The sequence below is a fragment of the Chlorocebus sabaeus genome, chromosome 15, assembly GCF_047675955.1.
Source record: "Chlorocebus sabaeus isolate Y175 chromosome 15, mChlSab1.0.hap1, whole genome shotgun sequence".
Lineage (NCBI taxonomy): Eukaryota > Metazoa > Chordata > Mammalia > Primates > Cercopithecidae > Chlorocebus > Chlorocebus sabaeus.
In genome coordinates, this window is record NC_132918.1 from 3,865,854 (window position 1) to 3,885,607 (window position 19,754).

Genomic DNA, 19,754 nt, shown 5'->3' on the forward strand with positions numbered 1-19,754 from the left:
GAATCCCCTATTAAGACCCAAAGGACACTCTCACAAGGCCCTCTGTTGCCTCTCTTGCCCAAAAGTTGCCTGGGAATCATCCAGTTCTTAGCTGGCCTAATTCTCCAATGGAAGCTGGAATCCTACAAGCTGGGTTCCCACAATTCATATTAATTTGTTCTCTAGTCAGACCCACAGCATAGCCAAGGCTGGGGTTAGAGTTCTCAAGGTAGCTGATAGACTTGTGGCTAGTTGACCATATGCCTGAAAACTATGGCATTATCCTCCTCACACCAAAGCAGGTGTTTTACGTTTTTGTTTTGTTTTGTTTTTTTAAGACAGTTTCTCTCTTGTCCCCCAGGCTAGAGTGCAGTGGCTCAATCTCGGCTCAATGCAACCTCCGTCTCCCAGGTTTGAGTGATTCTCCTGCTTCAGCCCCCTGAGTAGCTGGGACAACAGGTGCACACCACCATGCCCGGCTAATTTTTGTGTTTTTCATAGAGATAGGGTCACCATGTTGGTCAGGCTGGTCTCGAACTCCTGACCTCAAGTGATCCATCTGCCTCAGCCTCCCAACTTTTTTTGTTGTTGTTGTTTAATAATACAGATGAAATGGTTCTTGAGTTTCATGAGGTTCCTCAATAATTAAATATGATTTTATTTCCCTGGCTGATTGCCTACTTACTTTAAGAAACAAATTCCACCATGACTAAATAATTTCTGCCAGGCCCTTGAAATTCATAACAGTGGACATCTAGCTTATCTGAAATTCACTCAGTTGGAACCTTCTGTTACCTCTGGGCATCTACAGCACAAAGATAACATATTATAAATATAACATGTTATAAAATATACGCTGAGGCATTTATATGTTGAAAGTCCTTGGAACCCATCAACTGTAAATTAGTTAGATGAGCTGGGATTACATGTATTTTATTCTGTAGTTCTTTACAGTTTGATAGTCCACACATGTGTGCTATAATCACCAATTGACCAGAGTCTAGAATCGGTAAAGGTAGCCAGTTCCCCAGCAAAGCAGGATGGCCCCAGGGCTGCATTACTCGTTTCCTGGTAGGTGGCCCTTTCCCACACACTTAGTTTACTTGAATTTGAGAGTGGGAAGTTCTGAGTTCCTGAATCCGAAAGCCACAGGGAAAGAACCTGTATATTTGTATTAAAGAGCACCCTTTGCTTAACTTCAGGTCTTATTCTGCTTCCAGTTAAAATGAAGGTGAAATAAAGACATGTTCCCGCTGCTCTTTCTACTTCTGTTTGAAGGTGAGCTGAGGGAGTTGAAGGCTCATTCCGGCACACTTGTGAACCGAAAGTGGAAGGACTTGGTGTGGCAGGAGTGTTTAAAGATAGAGATGGGGAGGAGGCAGCAGCAGGGAGTCAAGGAAGGCAGGAGTAGCCCTCTCCATGTGTGGGAAAGTGACTGGCAGCCAGGTGAGGAGTGGATGGGACAGGAGGAGGTGCAGGCCAAAGACAGAGGGACCAGCTGGGAGACGGCTGTAATAGTTCTGTGGCTCTGTGGCAGTGAGGGTGAGAAATGCCTTTTATCTGTAATTAGAGAAACTTGGTTTCATTTTTAACATATTGGAACTGTGAAATTATTATTTTAAGGGACAAAGAATTATTTTCCTATTACCAATCACTTTCCTAAGTTACTGTGTGTTTGGCCATTTTAAAGCAGGGCACAGTTTCAGGGAGAAAGATCCGTATTCCCATTTGAGACTGAGCCAAATACTTTCCTTTCTTGTCTAAAGGAAGGAGGGAAACAAACACCTCCTTCCCTCTCTTGGTGACGACCTTGCAAAGAAAAAAATAGACAATTCGTTTTCCTGGGTGGGGTCTGGAGGGTCTTCATCATGAACAGACCACAGCCAGCAGCAGAAGTGCTCTTCTCAGCCCCTGTGTGTGAGACCTCGTGCTAGACAGTAGAATAGTAAACGAGGAACCTGTCCTTGATGAAATCACTGAGGGGCTTGAGGAGACACAGCACTAGCAGGTAAGTAATAATGGCAAAGAGTGAGCTGCCAGAAAAGCTGAAAAGTGCAGAGGAAACAGTTCTTTCTGGAGACATTCTGGAAAGCTCAGCAGGGATTATGTGTGAGCTGCATTTTGAAGGACATGCCGAAGTCCCTCCCGGGGAAGAAGAGAACAGGCCTTCTGGGTACCCTGATGAGAAGGCATGCTGTCCAGATGATGCCACAGGAGTCAGCAGATCTCAGAGATCCTAATTGCTCATGACCCCGAAAGATAATCCCTCAGGATAGTCTCCCAAATGACCACCTGAACTCCAGGTTAGTTGGTTCTACCGTAGTGATCTCCATTTCTCTTTTTAGTTCTCAGTTCCTTTTCTTCCTTTCCGTCCTGATCTGAGATTAGAAGTACGACAGTCTAGCTTTTTAGAGATTATTCCTCCAAGTGTCTGGCTTAACGAAGCAGGACATTCCCAGTTAGTGAACTGATGTCTTTACTTGAATTATTACAGGGAAATGCCATTGTTTTAGATGCATTCAGTTAGTATTTGGGGTAATCAGCATAGGGCAGAGTTTTCCTACTTTTGCACTACGAATGAAGTGTTTGCCACATACATTAATAGTTCTGCGACAGTGAGGATGAGAAACAACTTTTACTTGTATTAGATTTCAAGAATACCTAGTGTAATTATGGAGAAAATGAGGCTTGTTTTTTTTTTCTTCTTCTTCTTCTTTTTTTTTTTTTTTACTTAGCAGATTCCAGGATACTTTAAAAAAAAGATAAATCTTGTATATTAAGGCAACCCTAATAGATGTTTTCATTGTTCGTGTTTTAAAGCCTGTAGGATAAGATGTGAATATATTCTCAATTAAAAAAAATAAATAAGGGGTAGGCATGGTGGCTCATGCCTTTAATCTTAGCACTTTGGGAGGCCAAAGTGAGAGGATCACTGGAGCCCAGAAGTTCAAGACCAGCAGACAACGTATCAAGACTCCATCTCTGTTAAAAATTTAATAATTTTAAAAAATGTAAATAAAAAAATTAGTAGCTAAAATAACAGTATTCTTTTACCAACTAAATCTGCTTGGTGCAACCTTTTTCTGTGCATTTACACACATACACATTGAATAACAGGTAGTTTGGTTTTGTGCTTTTTGAAAGCAGGATCAACTTAATCTGTAATTACCTCTTTTCTTGTAACAGCATGCCTTGGAGAATTTTCTATGACAGTGCATGCTTGTCAACTTCATTTTTAAGAGCTGCATGATATTCTATATTAGGCTGTATTATGATGTATGTATTCATTTCTCAGTGAATATTTAGATTGTATGCAATCTTTGTTACAAATAAGGTTACAGTAGCTGTCTTTGTTCACATCTCTTTGTGCTCATTCATGAGTTTCTTCCAATAGAATATCTACCAGTAAATTGTTGGTTAGCAGTTGGAGTCAATGTTTTTATTTGGAAATAACAAAAATATTTTTCTTTAGAAATATTTTATTTTCTTGAAAATTCTGATGCCTTTTCTATACACTGTTAGACTTGGTAACATCTTCCATAGAGAATTTCTATGTAGCCACTGTATGGGATGGTGCTGGCTGTTTTATTCTGAACTATTGCCAAAGGCCATGTTGGGAATTAGCCTTCACAGCATAGAGGTAGAAGTTAGTTCTTGATTCTTTTTCCATCCTGATGCACAATTAGTGATTCTGTCTAGTCATTAAAGCAGCCCTAGTAAAGCATGACTACATTCACATTTTTAAAAATAGACAAGACTGAAGTAGTGTATGGGAGCTAGAGCAGAGGGGTTGCCCCCGTGACATTCCATAAAAAGGAGCTGAGAAAATGAGCCCCTCATTTAATTCGTTATTTCCCCATTTATTTCTTCCATCTCTGTACCTCTCTGTGTGTGTCTCTCCTTTTCTCTCTCTGCTTGAATTGTAACATTTCTCTGTGAGGCTGGGCACGGTGGCTTAAGCCTGTAATCCCAGCACTTTGGGAGGCTGAGGCGGGCGAATCACGAGGTCAGGAGATCGAGACCATCCTGGCTAACACGGTGAAACCCCGTCTCTATTAAAAATACAAAAAAAAAAAAAAAAAAAAAAAAAAAAAATAGCCGGGCATGGTGGCAGGCACTTGTAGTCCCAGCTACTCGGGAGGCTGAGGCAGGAGAATGGCGTCAAACCGGGAGGCAGAGCTTGCAGTGAGCTGAGATTGCGCCGCTGCACTCCAGCCTGGGTGATAGAGCGAGACTCCATCTCAAAAACAACAACAACAACAACAACATTTCTCTCTGGGGCTATTGCCCAGATTAAAGCCCTGGAGAAGCACGTGACTGTATAGCCACTGTTTAGTATCTCTGACCCCACAAGGTGGTACACCACATCCCTTTTCTGGCAACCCCCCCAAAATGGTATTTATAGGATTTCAGTGTCAAGCTCCTCTATTAAAACAACCTCTCTAAAATTTAAATGCTTTATTTCCAGGATCCAGCATTTTCTCAAAGGGGGAAAAAACTTACATAATTTATACTGTTCTTTTTCTGTCTGATTTTAATGCTTAAGTGAAAACAAGAAACAATCTAAGTCATTCAAAGCTTTCAGACCAGCGGGATGTCTTGGGGAAAGCCTCTGAATGAAAAGGCCCAAATGTCCATTAGTAGGGGATGGATTAAATATACTCCAGGATACCTACGTAGTTATGAAATAGAATGAGGAAGCTCTCTACCTCCACCTTGAGAAAGATCTTAAGAATAGGACTGTTAGGTGAAAAAAGCAAGATGCAGAGAATGTGTAGAATATGCAGATATTTCTGTAAGAAAAGGGTGAAAATATGAATATATATTCACATTTGCTATTATTTGCATAAAGAATCTGAAAGATACGCAAATAATGTGTAAAAAGTATTTCTGGTGAAAGAAGGGGGTGGTGAGACTTTTCACAGTATAACTTTTTATAGTGTTTTAACTTTTGAATTAGGACTGTATTACCTATTCAGAAATATATATATATGTGTGTGTGTGTGTGTGTGTATATATATATATATATATTTTTTTTTTTTTTTTGAGACGGAGTCTCGCTCTGTTGCCCGGGCTGGAGTGCAGTGGCCGGATCTCAGCTCACTGCAAGCTTCGCCTCCCGGGTTTACGCCATTCTCCTGCCTCAGCCTCCCGAGTAGCTGGGACTACAGGCGCCCGCCACCTTGCCCGGCTAGTTTTTTTTGTATTTTTAGTGGAGACGGGGTTTCACCGTGTTAGCCAGGATGGTCTCGATCTCCTGACCTCGTGATCCGCTCATCTCGGCCTCCCAAAGTGCTGGGATTACAGGCTTGAGCCACCGCGCCCGGCCATAAACATATTTTTAAATGACATTTTGCATTGTTAGATAAGGGGGCAGCTAAACCTGATCTTGTTGAAGCCCACTATATATGACCTCACCTGTCCTGTTTGAACCTAGGTACACTTTGGGGTAGGGTCAGTTGCAGGCCAATGTATTTTGAGGAAGAAGGGGATAATTCTATAAATAGAATCTGTATGATGACTTACATTCTAACTACTTTGGTAGGAAATTGAAAAGATGAGTCTGTATTTAAATTATTGATTTTTTTATTAAAGCTTCTTGGGATTTCTTCCCCCCCACCACCCCCCAAAGTAATTGAAAACCTTAAAACATGCTCATGAGGCCAGCGTGGTGGCTCACACCTATAATCCCAGCACTTTCAGAGGCTAAGGCAGGCAGATCACTTGAGGTCAGGAGTTCGAGACCAGCCTGGCCAACATGGTGAAACCCCGTCTCTACTAAAAATACAAAATTAGCTGAGCGTGGTGGTGCATGCCTGTAATCCCAGCTACTTGGGAGACTGAGGCAGGAGAATCGCTTAAGCCTGGGAGACAGAGGTTGCAGTGAGCTGAGATCGCGCCACTGCACTCCAGCCTGGATGACAGAGTGAGACCCCATCTAAAAAAAGAAAAAAACAAAAGCCCACAAAAATCAGGTGTGGTGGCGGGCACCTGTAATCCCAGCTATTCGGGAGGCTGAGGCAGGAGAATCACTTGAACCTGGGAGGCAGAGGTTGCAGTGAGCCAAGATCATGCCACTGCACTCCAGCCTGGAGAACAGAGCGAGAGTCCGTCTGGAAAAAAAAACACACACACACACAAAAATTAGATGTGGTGATGGGCACCTGTAATCCCAGCTATTTGGGAGGCTAGGCAGGAGAATCACTTGAACCTGGGAGGCAGAGGTTGCAGTGAGCCAAGACCACACCACCTGTACCCCACCTTGGCGACAAAGCGAGACTCTGTCCCAAAAAATACAACAACCAAACAACTGTGCTCTTGATTCACAGTAGGAATTTTTTGTTGATACCATGGTGAACACAGTGAGAAAGCAACTCAAATGACAGATTTAAGCCGGTTTTTATTATTTGCTATAGTTTGTGTCCTGGAGAAAGTGTTATAGTCTGTGGTTTTGTCTTTACAGGAGCAGGAAAATTCAGATTCGAAACATCCCTCCTCACCTGCAGTGGGAGGTAAGCCAGTGTCAATTTTTAATGGGTTGATGAGACATTTCTCCCTTCTTTAGTTCTATTTTACATTTAGGAATTAGAGGGCCTCAGAGTTTCCCACAAAGCTTCTGCGTCCTGCCTCTTTCTTTTCAGTACCCTCATATATGTGATCTGTAATAAGTTTGGGGTCGTATTTGTTTCTTTCATAGAATGTGTACTTTGATCCCTCAGGCTCTGTCTTTTCAAGTACCATGCTACCAAGCACCAGCAAATAAGCCAAGAAACAAAATATATACCTGGTTCGTGATTTATATCTCATGGTTTGTTGGTTTGTTTGTTTGAAACAGTGTCTCACTTTGTCACCCAGGCTGGAGTGCAGTGGCCCAATTATGGCTCACTGCAGCCGGGTCCAGGATCTTCCCACCCCAATCTCCTGAGTAGCTGGGACTATGGATGCATGCCACCACGCCTGGCTAATTTTTGTATTTTTTGTAGAGATGAGGTTTTGCTATGTTGTCCAGGCTGGCCTCGAACTCTTAGGCTCAAGCAATCCACCTGCCTTGTATCTCATGATTTTTAAAAAGATTTTTATCTTTCCAGATTATAATTTGAAAAAAAAAAAAAAAGTTGATGAAAAGGCAACAAAAGTAGAAAAGCATTTGTTGGTTTTAGCAGAATTTTTTGTTTGTTTTGAATTAGTTGCTGTAATAGTTAAGGTATGTTTTCAGAGTTGTAAAGCTTATAAGATTTCTACCTTAAAATAAGAATACGAGGAGTGGCCTTATTGCATTATTTAAAAACAAACTGCCCCATATTTTATTCCCCAACCCAAAGAAAATCACAGTGCCTTAAAGGAAACAATGTTTTATCTAATGTTTTTATTACTTAAAAAAAAAAACAAAACCACAAGATTATTGGCTGGGCATGGTGGCTCATGCCTCTAAATCCCAGCATTTCGGGGGGCCAAGGCAGGAGGATCACTGAGGTCAGGAGTGTGAGACTAGCATGGCCAACATGGTGAAACCACGTTTCTACTAAAAATACAAAAATTAGCTGGGCGTGGTGACGGGCACCTGTAGTCCCAGCTACTCAGGAGGCTGAGGCAGGAAAATTGCTGCACTGGAACCCAGGAGGTGGAGGTTGCTGTGAGCCAAGATGGCGCCACTGCATTCCAGTGTGGGTGACAGAGGGAGACTCCATCTCAAACAAAACAAAACAAAACAAAAAACCTGATTATTATGGAAAATTTCAAATGTACACATCCTATTACCTTGTAAAATGAAGAGATCCTTGTAAAAGAATTGTTAAATATTTTAAGAAAGTGGAGTGAGCCTTGTACTTTATTCTGCTTCTCATTATAAGAGTAGTGTGTTCCAACCATCATGATGAATGTGATTGTTAACAGTTACTAAGACTGAAATTCTGCTCTGTAACCTTAGTGAACAGATTATTTGGGAGCCAATAAACGAATGAAGGTCCCGTATATTTGTTCAGTTCTGTTTTTATGGAAGACCTGAAATATCAATTTAATTAGATTATTCCTATAACCATCTATTTATTTTTCTTTCATTCATTTGCGGGGGGATATTACTGTAGTGTTTTTTGTACATATGATCTTGCCTTCCCATTCTGACATGGAAGCTTTCTCTTTTAGGTGTTGGATGGACTTTTGGCTCAATATGGGACAGTGGAGAATGTGGAACAAGGTAATAACTGAGGAAGTTAGCCTGGTTTTGGAGTGAGATATTACCTGTTATTTCTTATAGATTAGGTCAACTCCAGGGAGAAATATTAATTTCATATTTCTTTGAAATAAACTTCCTAGAGTATATGTATTTACATCTATGTGTTAGAGATACCTGTCTCTGTCTATGTCTGTATAGTTTGCCTTTTCGAGGAATATTATTTACAAGCTGTTTCTCATATACTGTGCAGGGTGCTCAAGTGCTGTCAGGCTAAGGTAAGCTTAATTCACTTAGGAGTAATTGGATTTACACGGTTGCTACTTTCCTTTTCCTGGATAAGAGAAACAGATCCCTAATGTCTTGGACTGAGTGTTACCCAATGAATAGGACTCGTATACCAATAATCCCTTGAAGTGCTTGTGAAATGCAGATTCCTAGGGCTTACTGTAGACCTACTGAGTAAGAGTCTTGCAGGGAAGAGCTCTTGAATCTATATTTAAAAAAGCACCCGAGGCCAGGCGTGGTGGCCTATGCCTATAATCCCAGCACTTTGGGACACCCAGGCAGGCAGATCACATGAGGCCAAGAGTTCGAGACCAGCCTGGCCAACATGGCAAAACCCCATCTCTATTAAAAATATAAAATTAACCAGGTATGGTGGTGCATGCCTCAATCCCAGCTACTTGGAAGGCTGAGGCATGAGAATCGCTTGAGCCCAGGAGGTGGAGGTTGCAGTGAGCCAAGATTACACCACTGCACTCCAGCCTGGGCGACAGAGTGAGACTCCGTCTCAAAAAAAAAAAAAAAACCCGAAGTGATTTTTGTGTACACTCAAGTTTGAGGAACACCTGTCTCAGGAACAGTGCTGAAAATGCTCAGAAGATACTTTTCTTCCTGCCAGCTTCTTTTTTTATCTTCTAAAGCATGAAATACTGTGATTTTTAAAAGAAAAACAATGGTACCTAAAGTTGTTATCTTACGTAGCTCTTTAAGAGTCCCAGAGAAGTAGATTCCAAACTCCTGATGTGACAGGCAATAATACGTGATCAAGATTATTTTTGACTTGACCTAGAAAACAGAATGTGTAAATTCAGTCATTTACTGACTGCGAACCCTTGAAAAAGTCACTGAACCTCACTGACTCAGTATGCACAAGCTAAAATTGAGAGAAAAGTTTCTACCCTTCCTGTATCACCGAATAGTTGTGGCACCCAAAGAGAACCTGTGTAAGGCGTTTGTAGACAGCAGAGTCATACATAAGCTTAAGGGATTGTTCAAGTTCACTTAGGAAAAATGGCAAATAACCCATTTTCTTGTATGTGATCTAGTCTGCCAGTTTAATAGTTTAAAAGCAGTAATTATTCAGATATTATTCAGTTTCATGCTGCTGCCTGCCCATGCCCAAAGGTGAAGGGAAAGAGCTCAGAAAGAAGACATGATTACAAGGATTCTATTTCTTAGTTGTTATTTCCTTCAACATGGAAAGGAGACTCTTTTTTTTTGAGACGGAGTCTCACTCTGTTGCCCAGGCTGGAGCACAGGAGCACGATCTCCACTCCCTGCAACCTCCGCCTCCCGGGTTCAAGCGATTCTCGTGCCTCAGCCTCCCTAGTAGCTGGGATTATAGGTGAGTGCCACCATGACTGGCTAATTTTTGTATTTTTAGTAGAGGCGGGGTTTCACCATGTTGGCCAGGCTGGCGTCAAGCTCCTGGCTTCAACTGAGCCACCCACCTCAGCCTCCCAGAGTGCTGGGATCACAGGCGTGAGCCACCATGCCCGGCAGAAAAGAAGACATTGTAGTGATTGGATGTTGTAGGCAATATGGCCTTGCAGATATGAACCTGTAAAAGTTACTAATTAAGATTATATTATAAACTCAGGACAATGCTACACAAGAAAAATATATTCCAGGTCCCTGGGGCAGTTTACAGCTCCCAGGGCAGCTGTGCCCTAGAGAACCCCCAGTTTCTAGCTGCCTAACAACAACAGGATAGAACTGTTGGGCTCTTGTTTTGTCCTGTTACATGAGTGATTCCTGATTCAGCAGGAAAATATTTTCAGTAGAGCTTTAGGCAACTTTATAGAACTTTCATGTCCAGTGAAATAAATTATTTGAATGGAGCTTAGCTCGTCGCAGAATGAAAGAACTGCCTGATTTCCTGAAGACTAACATCTTTGAAGAACAGAGAATATGACTAAGAAGTGACCACAGAATCTGAGAATTCTAATGGATAGCTTTGTTCAGGAGGTTCAAACCCAGCCCTTTCTGGGAGTCTACAGTCTCATCTGTAGCACTAGAAAGCAGCAAATATGAAACCTTTGTAGCATTCTCTGTGTCAGCACTGAGAGAGGACAGTTATGGGCTGCATCTCCCCGCTTTTGCACTGTGAGGACTTTTCTGGGTTAAGTGTTAATTAAAGTGTACTATGGACACTCCAGGCAAAGGCCAGGGCTGGGCTTGGGTTTATTCATGTCATTCTCAGTGGCAGCTCTTTCTGAGCATTACATACAGCTCCCTGCAACCCATAAAGGCTGCAAATACTTTAAAGTTATTTAACAAACAGCATTTTTAACAGTAGTCCTTAAGTTTTTTGGAGTCTCAGGTCCCTTTGCAAATCTTACAAAATAACCAGAAAAATTCACATTTCCACAAGTTTGAATCATTTTGGAGGGGTTTATCGAATTCTTGAAGCTCAAGCATGGGTCCAGGGTAAAGAATCGTACATTATACAGTTTTATTATTACTTTGGACAGCAGCTTTATCATAATTTTCTTGAATTCTTATTAACTTTATGTTGTTAACTCCGAACTCCCAACAGCTTAAATGTCTTAAAGGGAAGAATTGATCTAGTCACCTGTGTTTGTTTTGGGAAACACATATTTTTGTTTTTTTAAGTTTACTGGCTTGGATTGAGAAAGTTTTCTCTGGCATTTGAATTTATTTTAAATTTCTAACTATAGAAGAAGAAGCAAGAAATTATGATCTATGATAAGACAGTTCACAAGAGTAACCCCTTATTGGCCAATCATAGAGTTTATACTTTTCTCTTTTAGCCAAGGAAATTAGAATTGTTGGTTTTATTTATTAGATTTAATTCACACAGTCAAAAAGTTCAGTCAAAGGGAAACAAAAATAGTGTTGGTTCAACCTTGTCAATGAATGAATAATTTAAATTAAAACATTTTCTTATTGTTTTATATGTATATCCAATTATTTAAGAATTAATGCAAATTATAATTAAAACTCATACTTTGATAGTGATGCAATAAATTGATACAAACTTCTAGGAGACCAGTCTGAAAATACGCATTAAAAAGCATCGTGGCGGCTGGGCGCAGTGGCTCACGCCTGTAATCCCAGCACTTTGGGAGGCCAAGGCAGGCGGATCACGAGGTCAGGAGGTCGAGACCATCCTGGCTAACATGGCAAAACCCCGTCGCTACTAAAAATACAAAAATTAGTCAGGCATTGTGGCAGGCACCTGTAGTCCCAGTTACTTGGGAGGCTGAGACAGGAGACTGGCGTGACCCGGGAGGCAGAGCTTGGAGCTTGCAGTGAGCCTCGTTCGCGCCACTACACTCCAGCCTGGGTGACAGAGCAGGACTCTGTCTCAAAAAAAAAAAAATCATCGTGGTCTTTTACTGCATTACTTTTCTTCTGTGATTTTAGCCTAAAGAAGTAATTCAGAAGAACACACAATCCAGTAATGTTTGCAACAAAGGTGATTTTTAGCAACACTATTTAGAATAGCAAATAGTGGGTACAGCCTACTTGCCAACAGTTGGGGAGTGGTTAGGCACGTCATGGTACATTTGACTCACTGCAATTTTATATAGACATTAGAAATAAAAGATACAAAGAAAATGTACTGATACAAAATATTCGTATAAAAGTGTTTATACAATATGTGGAAAATATGGTTCCGAGTTGTTTATACGATTGATCATGAATGTGTTATGTACGATTGATTACAAATTACTATGAACTCAGATGAATAAACACAGACATTCAGATAACTATGGAGCCAGTGTGATGAGGGTTTTTATGCGTTTTTCTCTAAAGTTTGTCTGTTTACATTAAGCCAGAGGGTGACAGCGCTTTTTCCTATGACAGTGTAGTTTTTGCTTTTTCCCTAGTCAACACAGACACAGAAACTGCCGTCGTCAACGTCACGTATGCAACAAGGGAAGAAGCAAAAATGTAAGCAGGTTTGGGCTTATTTCTGTTTAAATTTATTTGTTTTCATCTTTGAATTCCATTGAGTTCTGTGTTTTTAGATGTTTTCTAAAAAGATGCAGATCTGTGAGCTGGATATCTGCTACCTTTGATGTATCCATGGAGCTCCACAGCGTCTGAGCCACCTTTGACATGTTGGTAGGGCTCCAGGGTGTTCCTGCCATCTTTGACATGTCTGTCAGTGGAGCTCCAGGACATTTGCACCAGGATATTTGTGGACTGCGTAGAGACTTGAAAAATGTTGAGCCTTGGCATGAAAACCAAGATGGGAGCTGTGTCTTGACATGATCAGGAATAGAGGGCACCATATCTGTGACACTGTGTCCCCTAGACTCTGCTTTGCCAAACACTTGGGACCACTTTTACCTAGAGTTTCCTCCACGCACCATGAGGAACCAACACAAGCCTATACCAAAACATTAATCTTGTGTGTGTAACATTAAGAGGGAATCCACCTCAGTGACAGCAGCAGCTGAGAGAATTGTCTTGAGAGTGGTTAATCAGTAGCACCTGGTTTGAGTTCTTTTCTCCGATCCCCATCCTCTTTCCAGTGCCCATTCATTACTTCAGGGATGGTTAATTTTGAGCTTAGCTGTTAATGGACATGAGATCAAGTCTCTTAAAATACAATGAGGCCAGGCCTGGTGGCTCATGCCTGTAATCCCAGCATTTTGGGCAAGGCCAGAGGATTGCTGGAGCCCAAGAGTTTGAGACCAACCTGGACAACATAGGGAGACCTGGTCTCTGCAAAAACAATTTTAAAAATTAGCTGGGAATGGTGGCTTACGCCTGTAGTCCCAGCTACTTGGGAGGCTGAGGCAGGAGGCTCACTTGAGCCCAGGATGGTAAGGCTGCAGTAAGCTGTGATTGCACCACTACCGTCCAGCCTGGGCAACAGAGCGAGACGCTGCCTCTCAGCAGCAGCAGCCAGATGTGGTGGCACATGCTTATAATCCCAGCTGCTTGGGAGGGTGAGGATTACTTGAAACCAGGAGTTTGAGACCAGCGTGGGCAAAATAGTGAGACCACTATCTCTAAAAGAACAACAAAAACAAGTTCCTTTTTTGTAGGAGGTCCTTAAAGTGCCTGTCAGGTTATTATAACTAGAATTATGGTCACATTTGGTCTTGCTTTATGGATGTGGCATAACCTTCGCAATACATCCCAGGATTATAGTGTTCTTTTTCAACATACAAAGATATTTAATCCATTTTCATACTGCTAGTTTTCAAAATGTTAATTTTGCATTGAAAAAGGTAATAATTCAGACCGGGCATAGTGCCTCATATCTGTGATCTCAGCCTTTTGGGAGGCTGAGATGGGCGGATCACCTGAGGTCGGGAGTTCAAGACCAGCCTGACCAACATGGAGAAACCCCGTCTCTACTAAAAATACAAAATTTGCCGGGTGTGGTGGCGCATGCCTGTAATCCCAGCTACTTGGGAAACTGAGGCAGGAGAATTGCTTGAACTTGGGAGGCGGAGTTGCAGTGAGCTGAGATTGCGCCATTGCACTCCAGCCTGGTCAACAAGGGTGAAACTCTGTCTCAAAAAAAAAAAAAAGGTAATAGTTCATTTAGTGTTAACTTTACCTTGTACACATTTGTAAGTGGAGATATACCAACAGCTGAAGTCCACAGCCCTTATCTAGCTGCTGCTTGGGTGGACCTCTGTACATGATATTACTTTATTGCTTTTATTAAATTCAAAAGGTGCTTTTTCATAATAAATTTACAAGTCCTAAACATTAACCTGGTAAAATTGGGTTAATTCTACTAAAAATATACTAAAAGGGATATTCTACTTCATATGTCATTTTAAGAATATAATAGTGGTGTATCATTTATCCCCTATCAAATTGATAAATATCTTTAAATAACAGCACTCTGTGCATTTGAAGATTCGAGGACACAAATGCTCTCTCCTAAACTGCTATGGGATCATAAATGTTGAAACCATTCCAGGGGACCACTGGGCAATACTTAACAATTCTGCTAGGAATTTGTCCTCTGTGCAAAGTTGTAGTTGCAAAAATGTCGATGGTGACACTGTATGTAACTGTAAAAGGTTGGACACAACAGATATCTAACTATAAAGGATCAGTTGCAAAAACTATGGTAAATCAATAGAATGTTAAACAGTCATTAAAAATTATACTGATACTGCAGTTGAGTCATGTGTGAGAAAATTATACTGAAAGATATTTAGTGACATTAAAAAGTGTTTATTAATTTTTTTAAAGGTTAGAAAATAGTATGTACAGTATTAACCCATTTTTATAAATAATATGTTTATATTTAAGAAAGACAGTAAAGATAGTGGATTAGGATTTTATTTGCACCTACATATTTCTGAATTTTCAATAATATGTATGATGATTAAAATGAGAAGAAATGAGTCATAATTTTATGCTGATATTTATAAGAATTTTTGATAAGGGGGAAATGGCCTTGGAGTGGTGGAGAAACCAGGCTGCAATGTTGGATGTGAAGCCTGACCAGGCTGATCCATTGTGATTACTTGTTTAACTGTTAACCGCAAGCCCTGAGGAAGCGGAGATGGTGTCTGTCTTGCTCACCACTGTATGTTCAGTGCCTGGCATGGCACCTGTGTAGGTGCCTATTAAATGGGGAGTGAATGAACCAGTCTTGCAGGAGGGTCTTTCTTGATGTTGGTTTCTGATGACGCTCCCCTTCCTGCTGCATTTCAGAGCCATGGAGAAGCTTAGCGGGCATCAGTGTGAGAGCTACTCCTTCAAGATTTCCTACATCCCGGATGAAGAGGTGAGCTCCCCTTCGCCCCCTCAGCGAGCCCAGCGTGGGGACCACTCTTCCCGGGAGCAAGGCCACGCCCCTGGGGGCACTTCTCAGGCCAGACAGATTGATTTCCCGCTGCGGATCCTGGTCCCCACCCAGTTTGTTGGTGCCATCATCGGAAAGGAGGGCTTGACCATAAAGAACATCACTAAGCAGACCCAGTCCCGGTACGTGCCTCTGGGGCTTCCTTTGCTTCCTTCTGAGGGGTCCCCTGCGTGCTGGTGGGTCTCAGCCACTCTTAGGTCACAACTGCTTACATCAGCAGTGGGGGGCTGTGCTGTCAGAAACAGTGGCTTCTTTCAACAGGAATACTAACAGACTAACATCAAGCTGGGGGCTGTGATAAGCTTTCATGCTGAGAGGCTAAAGGTTCATAAAGAGGGTACTGATAACCTCACAGCCAGGACTGTTCCCGTAAGCGAACTAATGCTTATGGATGCATCGATTTCTACAAAAGCAGAGGTGTAGAGCTCTGCGGGATCCTAGAACCCACTCATCATAGCTCTTCCTCTTCCCCTGAGTCAGAACCCTGAGGGTGGCCATTCTTTGTGACCACATAGGTAGTCTCACAAAGAAGTGGGTGAGTCACTGCCACGTCAAGCAAGAAATAAAGCACACTGGCCTTCTGTTTAGTTTCCTCTCTGTTCAAGGAGACTAAACTGGTTATAAGAGTTGGAGTGAATAAAATGTCTTGTGGAGTTGTTGATTTTTGTATCCTCCTAAGACTGTAGCATGATGTAATAAAGCAAGCTTAGGACTTGAAAACAAAGACTCACGTTCAAGTTGTAGCACTTTAAATGGTTTTATGATCTTGGAAAAGTTGTTAACCTCTCTGAGCATCATTTGCTTCTTCTATAAAAAGAGGGTTCAGGCCAGGCACCTTCTGTATTACAGAGGCTTACCCCTGTAATCCCAGCACTTTGGGAGGCTGAGGCAGGGGGATCATCTGAGGTCAGCAGTTCGAGACCAGCTTGGCTAACATGGTGAAACCCCGTCTCTACTAAAAATACAAAAATTAGCCAGGTGCGGTGGCTCATGCCTGTAATCCCATCTACTTGGGAGGCGGAGGCAGGAGAATCGCTTGAACCCAGGAGGTGGAGGTTGCAGTGAGTCAAGATGGCTGCTCACTGCTCTCCAGCCTGGGCACCAGAGTGAAACTCCATCTCTAAATAAATAAATAAATAAATAAATAGAGGGTTCCTGTCTGTTTTGCCAGGATTATTATGACAGTTAGCATAATCAGGCAGATTGAGTAAAATAATTAATATGAAAGTACTTAAATTGCAAAGCACCCAATTACTGACACATAGTAATTATTTACATGGGCTAGTGCACTTTATTCGGGTCATTCAGTGAGTGTCTTGTAACCTGAAAGAGAAATGCTATTTTCTTCAAAATGTCTTATATATCCCCAAATAATAGACACTGATATGGATGAGTCTGGAGTGCTGCATCTTAGGAGAGAAGTGAAGAAATAGAGAGGGAAGTTACTGTTTGGTATTCCTTTTATTTTTAAATCAGCCCTGGCTTTCCCTCCAAGTTCACTGTGAAAGTGACTTTTATTTATGTCTTTTTGTTCCAAAAATCGCTTAAGGTGGCTTGAGGAAAAAAATGTAACAAGTTTAAATAGAAGTGGGGTTAGCTCTCAAAGTGTGCCCATTTTTTAGAAGTCAACCAGAGACTTGGCTCTAGGCTTTCTCACAGCCAGAGTAAAAAGGATATAATCAAGTATGTAATTTCGAAAGTTAACAAAAACAGGTAGGACCACAGCTACCCAAAGAAGTCTGATAAAGTCATCAAGCTTTTGAGCCATTAGTCTTAATGGCAGGCTGCCAATGGAAAGGAAACTAAAAACTTAGAGAGGCAGAGAGAGGGCATGCCTCTGTTTTCTATCCACACTCAAATATATAAAGCTTGCTTGAATTTGGTGTTTGGATTTGGATTAACATATGGCTTTTAAAAGCTGCAATCAGTTCAGAGACCGGCACTGTGCCAATGTGCAGTATTATCCTTCTCACTTTACTCTTCACTTCTGCAGTCATTTGAAAGACTACACAAAATACTTCATTTACCAAACTGGCTTCATTACCGAGTTGGCTTAGTGCCTTTGTCCTACAGCACTCCTGTAAGATCCGTTCCCGTCTAAATGGAGCTGCAAATAATTAAAATTTGGCACAAGACCCCTTGCACTGCTTGCCTCCTTCTTGGAGAATGGCATTGATTGCAAACGTGCTGATGACGCCTCCTTGTCTGTCTGTGTCCTTGCTGTACATTGGCTGGTGTGACGCTTTCTTGGGACTAGGGTCCTATCCAGATGACCTTGTAATCATGGCTCCTGATTCTTTTCCTACAGGGTAGACATCCATAGAAAAGAGAACTCTGGAGCTGCAGAGAAGCCTGTCACCATCCATGCCACCCCAGAGGGGACTTCTGAAGCATGCCGCATGATTCTTGAAATCATGCAGAAGGAGGCAGATGAGACCAAACTGTAAGTTTGCATTCAATGCCCAGATCACTCAGCAGAGAAAAAGAGTAGATTCTCCCTCATTTAACCAAAGAGGTTTTTTTTAAAAACTCCAAATCTGTTACTCAGTAACGGAGGCAGGGAGGGATTATGTTTAAGAAATTTGTTCCCAAGTAGAATGCAGTGGGAAGTAGATCTTTTGCATTTACAGTACGGCTGTCTCTCCACTTGCGTGTCTCTGTCGGTGATTTTAATGCTTCTATCGCCCATTGATAGTAATTATTGGGAGGAACACATAGACTCATGCCGTCCAGTAGAACTTTCTGCAATGATAGAACTATATCTGCCCTGGGCAACAGGTCAGCCACTAGCCACATGCTATTGAGTATTTGAAATGTGACTAGTACAGTGGAGGAACTGAGTGTTTTATTTTTACTCACTCAGAGTTCACTAGCCGTGTATATAGCTAATGTCCATCGTATTGGACACTGCAAGTGTAGAATGTATGTTGTCACCAAAGCTATCATTTATTGTCCTGGAAAAGGTTTCTCCCACCGTGCTTCTAAACTGTTTACACTGTTAACATTGCATTACATTTCCTTAAGTAGTAGAAACTAGTTTCCACATGGCTGCTTTATTCTTCTTCCACTCCTTCCTCCCAACTCCCCCCCCCCCCCACCCTTTTTTTTTTTTTTTTTGAGACAGAGTCTCACTCTGTTGCCCCAGGCTGGAGTGCAGTAGTGCAATCTCGTCTCACTGCAACCTTCGCCTCCTGGGTTCAAGTGATTCTCCTGCCTCAGCCTCTCGGGTAGCTGGGATTACAGGTGTGTGTCACTGTGCCCAGCTAACTTTTGTATTTTTAGTAGAGACAAGGTTTCACCATGTTGGCCAGGCTGGTTTTGAGCTCCTGACCTCAAATGATCTACCCACTTCGTCCTCCCAAAGTGCTGGGATTACAGGCGTGAGCCACCGTGCCCAGCCCTTTCCCCTTATTTTGTGAAGTAATTACAGGATTCCACAGTGTAATGAGGGTTGTCCCAGTTTGAATGGCAAATACAGTTCTTACCAAACAAATTAACTTTGTATTATAAATGAATGAGTGGTGATGGAATAGATAATACAATAAAAATAGACTTTCAGGCTGGGTGCAGTGACTCATACTTGTAATCTCAGTCCTTTGGGAGGCCAAGGCAGGAAGATCGCTGGAGGCTAGGAGTTTGAGACCAGGCTGGGCAACATAGTGAGACCTCCATCTCTACAAAAAATTTAAAAAATTAGTTGGGTATGGTGGCGTATACCTGTAGTCTCAGCTCCTCAGGAGGCTGAGGCAGCCTTGCTTGAGCCCAAGAATTTGAGCAGTGAGCTATGATTGCATCACCATACTCCAGCTTGGGTGACAGAGCACAACCCTGTCCCTAAAAAAAGAAAAAGGAGATTTTTCAGTTTGGCAAAATCTGTTTGTGGGTAGCAGTGGCAGTTTTATAGAGAAGTAGTGAGAGATGAATCAAATAATGTCAAACATGAGTGTTCCAAAACCAAGAAGATGAAAATGGTCCTTAAAAGAAGAACATTACAAATCTATTCTTAGATTTCATAAGAGACTCTATCCTTTCTATTATGAAATATTTATTCTACTGGGGCTTTTGAAATCCCCCAAATGCCACAGCTTAATTTGAAAAAGACATTTCTCATCCAAGCTCCTGGGAACTTAGTAAATAATACCTTTATGGATTCTTTTTTTTTTTTCCTTTTGAGATGGAGTTTCACTCTTGTCGCCCAGGCTGGAATGCAATGGACAATCTTGGCTCACTGCAACCTCCTGTTTCCTGGGTTCAAGCAGTTCTCCTGCCTCAGAGTCCCGAGCAGCTGGGATTACAGGCGCCTGCCACCACGCCCAGCTAATTTTTGTAGTAGAGACAGGGTTTCACCATGTTGCCCAGGCTGGTCTCAAACTCCTGAGCTCAGGTGATCCACCCACCTTGGCCTCCCAATGTGCTGGGATTATAGGTGTGAGTCACCACGCCCAGCCACCTTCCTTGATTCTTCAACCTAGGTGCAAACAACTTAATAAAATTCTAAATTAG

The 19,754-nt window shown here is 41.9% G+C and overlaps 1 protein-coding gene across 4 annotated transcripts in view; it reads left to right on the plus strand.

Moving 5' to 3' along the window:
* Nucleotides 1-19,754, plus strand: part of IGF2BP2 (insulin like growth factor 2 mRNA binding protein 2) — a 186,166-nt gene that overhangs the window by 125,499 nt on the left and 40,913 nt on the right. For all 4 annotated transcript variants that reach the window (XM_007971841.3, XM_007971842.3, XM_007971845.3 and 1 more), the window contains 5 exons: nucleotides 6,443-6,491; nucleotides 8,122-8,173; nucleotides 12,292-12,355; nucleotides 15,101-15,373; nucleotides 17,560-17,694. In XM_007971841.3, the coding sequence (XP_007970032.1) occupies nucleotides 6,443-6,491; nucleotides 8,122-8,173; nucleotides 12,292-12,355; nucleotides 15,101-15,373; nucleotides 17,560-17,694 (573 nt within the window). The remainder of the gene's footprint in view (nucleotides 1-6,442; nucleotides 6,492-8,121; nucleotides 8,174-12,291; nucleotides 12,356-15,100; nucleotides 15,374-17,559; nucleotides 17,695-19,754) is intronic.